The 12,385-nt window shown below is 44.1% G+C and overlaps 1 protein-coding gene across 1 annotated transcript in view; it reads left to right on the top strand.

The window, feature by feature from the left end:
* Positions 1–12,385, top strand: part of Znf827 (zinc finger protein 827) — a 159,604-nt gene that overhangs the window by 61,833 nt on the left and 85,386 nt on the right. Inside the window, exon 5 of the mRNA XM_032888093.1 lies at positions 3,421–3,654. Within this exon, the coding sequence (XP_032743984.1) occupies positions 3,421–3,654 (234 nt within the window). The remainder of the gene's footprint in view (positions 1–3,420; positions 3,655–12,385) is intronic.

The raw sequence follows: 12,385 nt of genomic DNA, 5'->3' as shown, positions 1-12,385 counted from the left end.
AAGTCAGGGCAGGCGCTCTGAAAGCCTTTATGGTCTGAGCACCTTTGTACATAATAGTAACGAAGTAGACAGTACAGGAACGCACAGACCTTTGCTTTCCTTTTAATGATCCTGCCCCAGTCCCGCCAAGGAAAGCATCTTTAATTTTCTCTGCACATGTATGTCTTTTTAAAGTATCATCACTTGAAAGATGACAATGATTTGGTCTTATTAGTTATAAAAGACTGGCTTCGTGTACTATCTCAGCAAATGCACTTCTGATCATTGACAGGGAGAAGTTCAGACTGCCAACTTTCATTTTCACAACTTGAGTACCTAGGAAATGAAACTTGATGAGACAAGGATCTTCCACATGTCTTTCTGTTGCATTGTTAGCCATGATCATACCTCCTCTATGCATTGCAGTGCTGATATTCTTGATATCATCAGAGTGAAACCTGGGTCGGTAGTGCCATGCAAGCCCCTGTGACAGCAGTGTGGAGATGGCCTGTTGCTCTCCAACAGTCTTGTTGAAGGCCTGTGAAGTGTGGTCTCACTGACAACGCTAGATTTCTTCTTCTTTTTTAAGTCTTTAGACGAACCTTCCTGGAAGCCACTCACGTGTTCCACCAGCATCTGCTCAGTGTGGCTGCCCTCTCTGAAGCTGGAATTTTCCTCAATATTTTACCTTTCCTAATCTCGTCTTAGAAGGTTAAATGTGTTTGTGAATAAAAGGCACAGCGTGGAAGCAGTTTCCAAGTATGTAACCACCCACTTTGAATTATCCCTCCTGAGAGGATAGGGAGATACACACGGAAAAACCATGTTGGCCAGGATGCTGAGACTGAGAGGATCCACTGGGGAAGGTTTTAGGAAGGTTCTGGAAGGAAGGTGTGGGGAAAGGGCTGGTGCTGTGCTGCCGCCAGGAGCCTCCGGGTAGGGCATTGGTGATGTAAGGAGAGACAGCAGCTGAGTCAGCAGTCAGGGAGGCGGACCTGGGGTGAGGGGGACCCACCTGCGAGATGCTCAGGAGACTGACACTGTTCCCTTCGCTTTAGGTTTTGACAGCAGTGTCCACAAAGGTTCGGTTTCCCGTTAGTGATGCTAGGCTCCACATGGGTCTTCAAGGTAGCCCAGAAAGCCCATGGTCTAGGTAGGTCGCAAAGCTCTGTCACCCTAGCCTTACCCTGATGATGCATCTAGGGAAAGCTGGGCTGGTTGTTTCTGATAGGAATGCCAGGGTCCTTCACTTTTGTTGACCATGGAACTATTAGCACGTTGTCAATATTGCTGCTTTCATGCGGACACATTTTACCCTTCGGTAAGTATAGCTATGGCTGTATGACTAGGACCTGTAGTGTATCAGGCACTGTGGTGTGCTCTTAACATACATGAACTTTAAAAACAGAGGTTAGTGTCTTCCTGAAGCTGACCCTGGAGTCAGGAGAACAGGTTAGTCACAGCTTTCATAATGAGTTGAAACACATTATACAATACTTGATTTATCTGTTAAGGCCGCCATAACAGAGCGCTGTAGTCTGTGTGTCTTACACCACAGATGCTTACTTAGTTCTTATAGCTTTGGTGGCTGAAAGCCCAACGTCAAGTTGTCAGCAGGTTTGACTTCTCCTGAGGCCTCTCTGCTCAGCTTGTAGATGGCCTCTTTTCCACGCCCTTACTCGGCCTTTCCCCCATGTAGAGACATCTCTGGTGTTTCTCTTTATAAGTAGAGATGGAGTCAAATAGTTCTTAGAACCGCTGACATTGGATTATGACCCTGCGTTCATGCTTCATTGATCTAACTTGTGTCTCCTTAAAGCCCTAATGCAAATAAACTCACATTGAGAAGTTGAAGCTTCAATGTTCAAAGGGATTAGGGGAGGGGAGCAATTCTGTCCCTCTCTGTATTACTAAGTGGTGAGTGTTTGTATTTGGTGGAATAAAAAGATTACAGGAAAGCAAGGAAGACGGGAAGTATGGTCAGGTGAGGGGTGCAATCTTAAACAGGACAGACAGTGTAGACCTCGCTGAACAAGTGGTATCTGAACCAGGGCTTTACAGTTTGGTTTTGTTACAACACAAGGCCCCAGGTGGAGAAGCAGTGTGGTGAAAGCCAGGGACACAGGGACCTCAGTTCTAGTCCCAGCTCTGCATAGTTGTAATTGTGAGACCTGGAGATGTTCCTCTAGCCCTCCTGGGCTATACCCTTCAAACAGATGTTCTACGGTAAGCATCCTTAGAGATGGGAAAGGGCATTCATTGTAGGTGTTTGTCTTGGGGACTAATTTTCTTGTTCTAGTTTGTTAAGATAGAATGGGCTAGGCTCTTTCTAAGAAGAGCTGCTAAGAATAAAAAATAAACAAACAAACCCCAAACACATCCTGTGTGGCACAGCCAGCATTGGTGCTACAAGGGTCTTAAGCAGGGGTGGGAGGGATGGTGAGAAAGGTGAGTTGCTTCTTACCTGTGGCCTTTGTCATGAGGTGTGCCCAGGCTAAAGGCCTGGCACAGAGTAACCAGCCCATAGAACCGTCCATGACACACTGCTTAGCTCTGTTTTGATCATGCTCTCCATACTGGCTCCTCATGTCTTCAAAAAATTTCAAGAAGGACATTAATGGGCAAATCTGGAGTTTGGGTCATAGCCACATGGATTTCTTAGTTCTAACAAATATGTGGTGATTAGGTATAGATAAGATGTTACCCTGAGGGAATTCCAGGGAAGTAAGTCCACATGGAAGCTCTTAGAACTAACCTTGCAACTTTCGTATAAATTAAAAATAGTTCAAGAATATTTTTTTTCTTAAACAAAAGAAAGACGAAAGCCTATTTTGTATGTGACGATGACCTAGGCAGCAGTCATAGGGTTACATGGTGACAACACAAAGCATATGGCCGCTGAGCATGGGTCAATAGAGTGCACTGGTAATGAGGAGAGAGTAGTGCATCTCTAGTCCTGCTTTTCTTTTTGGCAGATTCTCCATTATCGCCTTTCCACCCACCACAGGAGCTCGGGTTTAGATAGAGCAGCTTACTCTAGATTTTATTTCAATATTTGACAGCAGAATAATTTTACGAGACGTTGTTTAATGATAGAATTAGCTGGAGAAGGCGCTAAGAGGCCAGGGAGGCAGCAGCGTGCACAGGAAGATGATTTAGAGAAACCATGGAGAAGATGCCCATGTGCTTTGAAAAGACAGCACTTCTTACAACACTCCAGGTTTTATGTACGCTGATACCCAGAGAGCGGCCAAGACTCACGGGGTGCACTATGTGCTAAGGGCCTCACTTTCTTTGTGGCCCCTCTGGCTCTTAAGGTGAAGTGTGGGGGCAAGGTAGAGGGGAAATGAATATAAATGAATATATATATATATCTTTCTTTCCTTCTTTCTCTCTTTCTTTTCTTCTTCCTTATTCTTATTTTTTTTTTTTTTTTTTTAGCTGCAAACCAGAAGGAGCCTATGAATCTTAATTTTAAAGTGAAGGAGGAGCCCAAGGAAGAGGAGACCCTAAGCATGCCTTTGCCTCGCTCCAGCTACGCGTTCAGCCCGGAACCGGAAGTGGCGACCCCTAGCATCTCTGAGGACCGACTTACACCCCAGGAAAGCAAGGGGAATGTGTTAAGGCGGGACATGTCAGCCAAGGCTGCCTCAGAACTTCTCATGAAACTCTCAGGTATCCAATATATTAAAAACTATTTTCATTTTGCTCATTTCATGTGCAAGCCAACTGGACCATTTCTTGCATGGCTTATAATTAACCCGGTGGTAACTATAGCGTGAAAAAGGTGAATTTAAGGAATGGTCAGGTCGCTTGGCTTCCGTTTCTGTGTTATATGCATGAATTTGTTCGTTTTATCTACCTAGCTAGACACTAGCTTCAGTTCCTGTGTTAGCTTTGTGAGTATGCTGGCTTCTTTTTGTGCTGTACCTATTTAGATACGTCCTTCTTTTTCTGAATATTACTAGAAATGGTTAGAAGACAGTGCCAGCATCGGAGATGATCGAGACCATGACTTTAATAATATTCACAGGATTTCTTCTAATTGGTCAAAATATCTTCTCTTAGGAGAGGATCCCATGGCTTTCGTGCATTTATACTACAGTCTTTTCAGACCATTAAAATATTTTCCTTGTCCTGGTGAGAAGTAAATACCAACAAAGTAGCCATGAGCAAGCATAAGAGTAGAGAACTTCCTAATGGAGTGTGCCAGCAATTAACCTTCCCTAAGGTGAACGCATCGCTCCACTAATATTTAGGTGTAATCTCAAGTGGTTGGATATAAGAAAAAAATGTGCTGTAAATTAAAGCTAGTGTATTTTGGATTTTTGGTGTAAGTTTCTACCTTGTCCTCTACAACAGACAGAAAATTCAGTGTCTTTTTGGTGACAGGGTCTGACTTTCAGACCGTGAGAAAAAGCTATATTGGTAACCCTACCTGCCAAGTCATAGCTGCACTCAGTTCACTGACTCCTGAAGGTAATTTTTAGGAACTGTGTTTGAAATGCTAATATGAATCCAAAGCTGTTTTTCATTGGGAACTTGCTGTGCTTGGGGGAATGAAAGCAAGTCCTGTCTTAGCAGGACGCCTCTGTGATCTGTAATTTCATCTGCAATTCTGACGGTGTTCCTGGTTGACTAGTAGGTTGGAAGGTAAGAAATTAATAGTGATTTACTTGGAGTTAGCATATCAGAACAGTTGAAATTCCCCTCTCTGCCGTTTGGTGGGGTTAAGAATTCTTGTCTTTGATGTTAATTCAAAGCTTTCTGGAATAGAGGGGAACATGATTTGTTAGCGATGAAGCTTGATAGAAGAACAAGAACTGTGATCTTATTGTAACTCCATTGCCCAGACTTTGCAGTGATGATGCAGTGGTGTGTCTTACTCTGATGGAGGTCTAGCAAGATCCCAAAGCTGGGAAGGGAAACAGTCATATTTGAGCCAATATAATTGAGTGTGTCGCGTCTCCCTCCTGTGCCAGAATATCTCAGCAATGTAGTCATCCTTCTGTTGATGTTGCTCAGTCTCTTTGCTCTCCCAGAGGTAGTTCTCCCACACAGTCGCCTAATTCCCATTCATTCTGGTGCCCTCCCCGATGCTGGATTCTGCCCAGTGATGCTGCCATTACAGAATTGACCGTGTAGCTGGTATAAGCTGGTGTAGAGAGCAGAAAGGCTGGTAGCACACTGAAAGAGGTGACGAGAGCAGGGAGTGAGATTTCTGGACAGATGTTTCTTTAAGGAAAGCATGTTATCTTTATCCTTTGGTGTAGTATGATTTGAGGGCTGAAATTGGAAATTATTTTCTAGATAATAATGACACCCTCCCCCCCCCAAAAAAAAATGCCACTGTGAACATTTAATGAAATCTGTGTGCAATGAGGGCTCCTTTTAAGTTGTGTTAGCTGACTTTTACTGAGTGTGTGTGCGGTGGGGTTCAATGCTGAATGACAGCATGGTCCCGTTTCCGAAGGACAGCCATCATCCCTCATAATGGGGAAATAAACTTGCACAAAGACTGGTAGCTATTTTCTCTTTTTCATCTTGAAAAAAAAAAGTTCTATATAGATAAGACTTGGGTCAAGGACACAGGCATCAAGAATTCCTGAATTTTTATTCTCTCCAGTAGTGTTTTAGACTATATTCTTTGAGTGCATTAATACTTCTTTTTATTGCTTTTTGTTTTTGTTTTTGTTTTCCAAGAGAGGGTTTCTCTGTGTAGCCATGACTGTTTGGGAACATGGTTCTGTAGACCAGTCTGTCCTTGAACTCAGAGATCCATCTGCCTCTGCCTCCCGAATGCTGGGGTTAAAGGCATGCACCGCTACTGTCCAGCTAGTATTGGTTTCCTTAATTTCATGAGCAAGTGAAGTCGCCCTTGAAATAATTACCAACAAAGTTGCGGTAAGACACATTTAAGGCTAGAGAATTTCCTAGTGGAATATTAGAGTAAGTTGCATCCCCTTAAGATGACTGTTATTCTTTATGGTTATCTAAATGTAGCCTCTGCTGATCCAGTGTAGGAAAAACCATCGATGAAATGCATTCAGGGAATGAAAGTCTGCAGTGCTCCACATATGTGGTCAGAGGAACACTGTTTTTTAAGTCCTAAGCAAGGTGAGTGGGTTAGAAACAAGTGTCTTGTCATTCCAAAGCCATGAGGTAAGAAGGGCTTCCCCCTCCTTTGGAGTGAAGTGGACATTAAGCCACAGGAACCTGTAGTTCCTGTGGAGGAAGACTGAGGTATGACTGTGAGCTTTGAGTCCAGCCTGGACTGTGTGGGGAGGCCCCGTCACAGAACAAAACAAAACAAAACAAAACAAAACAGTGACCGTCACCACTGGGTTAAGGCTCTTGCACAAAGGATGCTAGGCAGAAATTTTAAGTTCTCTTTCTTCAAGATACCATTTTAACGATTTCAAGACTCGTGTCCTGAAAGATACTCAAGTAAGGGACTTATCTGAGCCTTCAGATTGCCTCACAGATGAGAGTAAGGATTCGTTTCCCAAAGCCTCGGTGCATAGCTAGCGCGGTGTTTACCTCCAGTTTTGTTCTAGATAACCTTGTACACAGGTGTCCTCGTGTCTTCCCAACTTGTACAATCCTATTTACAGTCTCTGTCATTTTCTGCAAAGTCCCCTGGTCAGAAAGAGCCTGTGTGACAACTCTAGACATCTCTTCCTAGCTAGTTCAGTCAGGGACCGCTAGTGGATGCCGGAGTCGTCAGAGAGCACTGAACCCTATAAAAGACCTCCCCCCATATATCCTAGCAATGATAATGTTTAATTTATGATTCTGCACAGCAAGAGATTAACAAATACAGAAGTTTTGTTATTTGTTCTTTTTTGAGACCAGGTCTCACTGTATAGCTTTGGCTGGCCTGGAACTCACTGTGTAGCCCAGGCTGGCCTGCAATTCACAGAAATCTGTCTCTCCCTCTGCCTCTAGAGTGCTAGCATTAAAGGCGTTCACTGCCCTACCTGGCTACAACAGTGTGTTATAATACAAGTTGTTCAAATCTATAAATAGTTTGTTGTGGAATTATTATTTACTATTTTGAGAACACGGTTGACTGAAGTAACTGACAATCTGGAGTATGAACCCTGGGATGAGGGAGGAAGACGATAGTATTATAGTAACAACAGTGCATGGGAGGTACTTTTTTGTTTGTTTGTTTCTGGTTTGACCTGAAGAATAGCTAAGGAAAAGGACTTTCTTTCTCTCTTTTCTGACTAATTTTCTTACGTGGGTTTTCAGTGAGTTAACAAGAAGAAACTAATCAATGATTTGGGCTGTATCTTGTTTCCATGTTTAAAGTAGCTCATGTTCATTCTGTAAGGTTGAATAATTGGCCCAGGGCCCAGGCCCATATCACACAAGATGTTCCTATGTGAAGAGACCTGCATAGGGTGGGTGCTTTCCAAGTGGACACTTAGTTTCCCGGGGGGTGGGGGGGCACACATGTGTTAGAACCAAGCTAAACCTTCCATGGCCTCTGGGTTGGGAGAATCTGAGTTTTCTCCTTTAATGTGGTTCAGATTCCCTTTCAAACTGTTAATTAGGAAGGGGAGTGCCTGACAGCTGGACCTCGTAAATTGATCACCATAAAGAAAGCAACTCACTTTGAGGAAATAGCTGGATGCCTGTGACTATCTGTTATGTGACACATAGCAGTGGACACTTGTGTGTCTAGTGGTAAGGAGGGCCTGTTGGCAGATATGTCTGCTGTCTATCCTGTTACTCTGTCAGACTGCTTGCTGGGCAGCAGCAGAATGTGCAGAAATGAGCCTTTGGGTAGACAGGACAAGGCAGGACAGAAATCAAGAAGATACAGCGTCATGCACAGCACTCTAGATGTGTAGGAAGAGGTCTACTAACTTCATTTCAGCACTGATTGTAAATGTCTTTGAACTGGTTTCCCCTGCTTTCTGGTAGAGGCTCAGTGGAAGCCCCAATTCTCAGAGCCACTCAGACATGGGAGACTCATACTCCGAGATCTGCTCTGGGTTTCGCTAGTAAAGTCCCTGGAACCCTGCAGCTGAGGCCAGCAGCCTGCGTTTTGAGAAGCCTTCCAAGTGAGCCCGACCACCTCAGCCTAGTGTGCTGGGAAGTGGCCAGAGAAGTGAGGGAGTTTGGCTCATCTGAAAAGAATGCTTCAGGTTGGAGCTGATGGGGAGCAAAGCGCAGTTAAATGTCCACATTTCCTTTAGAAAAATAACCAGTTCTTCCACGGTGAGCCTTTAATTTATTATGAAATGACAGTGTCTAGAACCGTCATTTTCAAAGAAGGGCATCTCTGTGACAGATCAAGATGGTGGTGCTCACGAGCCTCCCAGAATACCACTTACTTATCGTCCATTGGTTTCATTTCTGAGTTATTTCTGGACATGTTTTACAGAAAGTCTCCCTACACCACCTCAGAAGCATCAGACACCAGGTTGTAGACTTTTCTGTTCTGAAGAATTTCTTAAGAGAGATCAGAAATTTCAGGCAGAAAACTATTTTCTCTTCTATGGGCTACTTTTTCCTTTGGAAGGAGTGATTTTTTTTTTCTGTAAACTTTTACTTAGACTTTTTTGTCTTCCTGAGATTTTCACGCATGAGCACGTTGTATTTACATGGACACGCGTTAAACAGCGTGCCTTTGGTCAGTCAACTCTCCTGCACTATAACAAGTGAATGGCACAGTCAGCTGCAAAGGAAAAAGGTTTATTGGTTCAGACTTGGAGGGGGGCTCTAGTCCATGAGTAATCAGCCTGATGGCCGGGGGGGCCTGTGGGCTGGCCAGCAGCGTGCTGCGGCAGGAGTGTTCCTGCAGAGCACAGTCAGAAGTAAAAGACAGTCTGTCACCTTGGAGGGCCCAGCCCCAGTGATCTGAAGCCTTCCCCTCCCCCTCGTTCCCACCTGCCTAAGGCACCCTTCCCAGCTGCCCCACTCGGGGATCAGCCTTTAAGATGTGGGTGTTAGAATCACTTGTAAGATAACAAGTTAGAACATCGTACAGGGCACCAGTAATAATCTGTGAGGATGAAAATTATTCTTCATTTTATCATCACAAAACGGCTTCATCAGACTCACAAGTTGCTGAATTGAGTACTAGAGAAGATGTGAAACCTTTAAAACATATCTTAAAAAAAATTATTAATATTTTTTGAAACAGTCTCCCTGCATATAGCCCTAGCTGTCCTGGAATTCACTATGTGGATCAGGCTGGCCTTGAATTTATGTAGATCCACCTTCCTCTGTCTACTTAGTGCTGGGATTAGAGGTGTGTACCACCTCGCCCAGTCCTACAACATTTTAAATCTAATTTTACATAGTTACATAATTTTACATAGGGCTGGCCGGACGCTGAGGGGCCTGACTGCTGAGAAAGAGAGTTCTTGTTCCATCCCAGGAAGCTGCAGGATGGAAGGAGAGAACCCACAGGTTGACCTCGGATACATACACATGCACCATGGCCGAGGCAACCACACACACACAAATAAGAAAATGTAAAAATACTGTTAAGTAATTTGGAGCTATTAATGGGAAGGTATTTCGTCTATTTGATTTATTCTTTCTGCTTTCCACATTCTCAAATTCACGCTGCTGATGTACTTGACAGTATAAAAACAACAGTGCCACAATCAGACTAAAACTGGAAACTACTTTTTATTTGCATCTTTCCAAACACAGGCAAAGGTTTACTGACTGTGCGTTGCACTGCAGATGCATAGACTTCCGGTTGAGCTTTACAGAGGGGTCCAGAATTTTTTTAAAACGCTATCTCAATAAAAGAAAGATTTTTATTGAGCCAGGTTTTCTCTCTGGAGACAGCAAGATGCAGAAGGATCCCAAGGTTCTGGCCAGCCTGAGCTCCCCTGAAGGCTGCAGACATGGCGGCTTCAGTGAGGTATGAAGTCTTGATTCCTAAGCACAGCAACGCGTTCTGGTGCGCACCTGATCCAAGCACCGGGAAGGGGTGCAGACAGGTGGCTCTCAGAGGCTCAGTGACTGGCTAGCAGTCACTGTCCCCACCTCCGTTGCCTCAGCCTAGGCAACCACTGACTAATCTGTGGTTAGTTTTAATAGATTTGCTCACTTGGGACTCTTTGCATGAACGAACTCACGGACTTTGTGGTTCTTTATGTCTGACTTCGCAGCATGTTTTCACGGTCCCTCAGTCATGTTGTAACGTGGATAATTCTTTTTGTTAAATAACGTGCTGTTTATTTTGGGAGTGGGGAGCACTGCGGTGCAGGTCAGAAGACAACTTGTGGGAGTTGCTTCTTGAAACCAAGTGAGTCCGAGGATTGAACTCAAGTTGCCACCCTCGATGGCAGGGATCTGTTGGCCCATCCCGATGGCTCCTCAGTATCAATCCAGTGTTCTTTATCTTTTAGTGGAGACATGGTTTGTGTTCCAGTCATTGCTGCCATGGATGTCCCTGTTCCGGTTTCTGTATGGACTTATGGTTTAATCTTCTTGGGTATATCCCTAGGCACTGTGTACTTGCTGGGTTGACATTTTGAAGAACTGCTAAGAATTCTTTCCAGGGCAGCAACAGTATTCTGCATCCCTTGTAGTATATGAGCTTTCAGTTCCGACAGATCCTTCTGGAAACTCCTTACCATCCTTCTTGTCACAACCACCATGATGCTACGACCTAGCAATTTCACTGTGGTTTAGATTTGCAAATCCCTGTGAAGGGTGGCATTTCATGGAGGTCCACATGCTACTTAACATTTGAAAGTCTTTGAAGAAACATCTATTCTAGTTCTTTGTCTACTTTTTACATGGGTTACTTAAAAAAAAAAAATTGGCTCATTAAAGCTTCTCATATTCTGGCCATAATCCATATCTCAGAGATGAAAGCTACATTATTTCTTTCTTATTTTGATTTGCAACACGGAAGTGCTACATTTGATAGAGTCCGGCTCAGGCTTTGTTCCTTTTGTTGCTTATGAGCACCATTATTTCTCTGTGACTCTAAAAGTTAAGTACACGCTGGTTTGTTTAATATTGAGAGGAAAACCCATTTTCATCATATTAGCAAAATGCCATTTAATTTAAGCCTCTGAGACCTACTTTTGAATTATGCTTATCCAGTTGACACCTCCCTCCCCTCCCCCTCTCTCCCCCTCTCTTCCCTCCCTCCTCTAATTTTTATTTTTTATTTTTTAAGTTTTTTGTATGATGACCAAGTACTTTTGTATGCCAGCTTTATACATGATTTATAACGGATGCATCCAGGGTTGGGCTTGTAACTAATGCCCAGACACTGTCTTGTTCACCTTTTCTTCATTCATTTAAATTAATGGATGAATAAATAAATTTTTATTCTCTTTACATCTTCATCACAGCCCCTCCCTCTTCTCCTCCCAATTCCATCCTCACAACCTCTCTCCCCCAATTACCCCTTCCCTTGTCTTCAGAGAAAGGAAAGACCTCCATGGCTACCATCCCATCGAGTCGAAGCAGGGCCATGTCCAGTTCTTGACTCCACCTTCGTGTGTGTGTGTGTGTGTGTGTGTGTGTGTGTGTGTGTGTGTGTGTGTACACTCATAGTCCACAAACTGGTGGCTAATCTAAATAAGGAATTACACTTTTAATAGTAAAAAGGGAACTACATGGAATGTCATATTTATATTTTATATAAATGAGGAACAAGTCACTTTAATAGGACAGAACCAGTGTGCTCCTATGCAAAGATGTGGTTTCTTGGACGCTAGTGGTCTTGTTGAACTCAGTGGATGCACAGTGCCATCATTCTTCTGTCCCTTTAAGCAGGACTGAGTGAGAAGCCACTGTCTGCAGCCCTGGAAGGCTAGCCCCTCTCAGCTAAAAGGGGAGAGGCTGCACCCTGCTTGGATAGTCAATTTCATTCAGCCTCTGGCCAGAAAAGCCCTTCTGTTATTTTATAATTCTGCATGCGCCTTACAAACCCGTAGACTCCTGTACCTGAATGGCTGCTGCTGCCTGTTGCACCCCGCCCTGAATGAAGAGCTTTGCAAGCTCAAGCCCCAGGGCCTGTATCCCTCATCCCCTTTCCCCCTTGTAGCCCTTTCCCTCCAGCCACCCTTTATGCTTTCTTAAGCAGCTTCCTCCTGCCTCCCACACTGAAGCCTGGATTCAGAAAGTCCAGACTCAAAAGGGCTCTTGTTTTATTATCATTTCCCTCTTGCATAGCTGCATATGTTAATAAAGCCACGGAAATTTGTATTGGCTGGCATTCCCAGAAGCCGGGCAAGCCCTTTACAAGGAATTTCATAGGCTACGCCTTCACGCTGGATGCCTTTCTGTTTTGCCATCTCTGTACTGGGGCAGACTGCAGTCTGGATCCTGAAAGGTGGGATAGAGTTTCACAGTAGAGGTAGGGGCTGCCGGGTGGTTGGGTGGCGGCTCCAGATCCTCTTATGGGCTA

Source organism: Rattus rattus, chromosome 17 (genome assembly GCF_011064425.1).
Source record: "Rattus rattus isolate New Zealand chromosome 17, Rrattus_CSIRO_v1, whole genome shotgun sequence".
Taxonomy (NCBI): Eukaryota; Metazoa; Chordata; class Mammalia; order Rodentia; family Muridae; genus Rattus; species Rattus rattus.
Note: the sequence above shows the minus strand (reverse complement) of the source record. Positions and strands in the feature narration are given on the sequence as shown.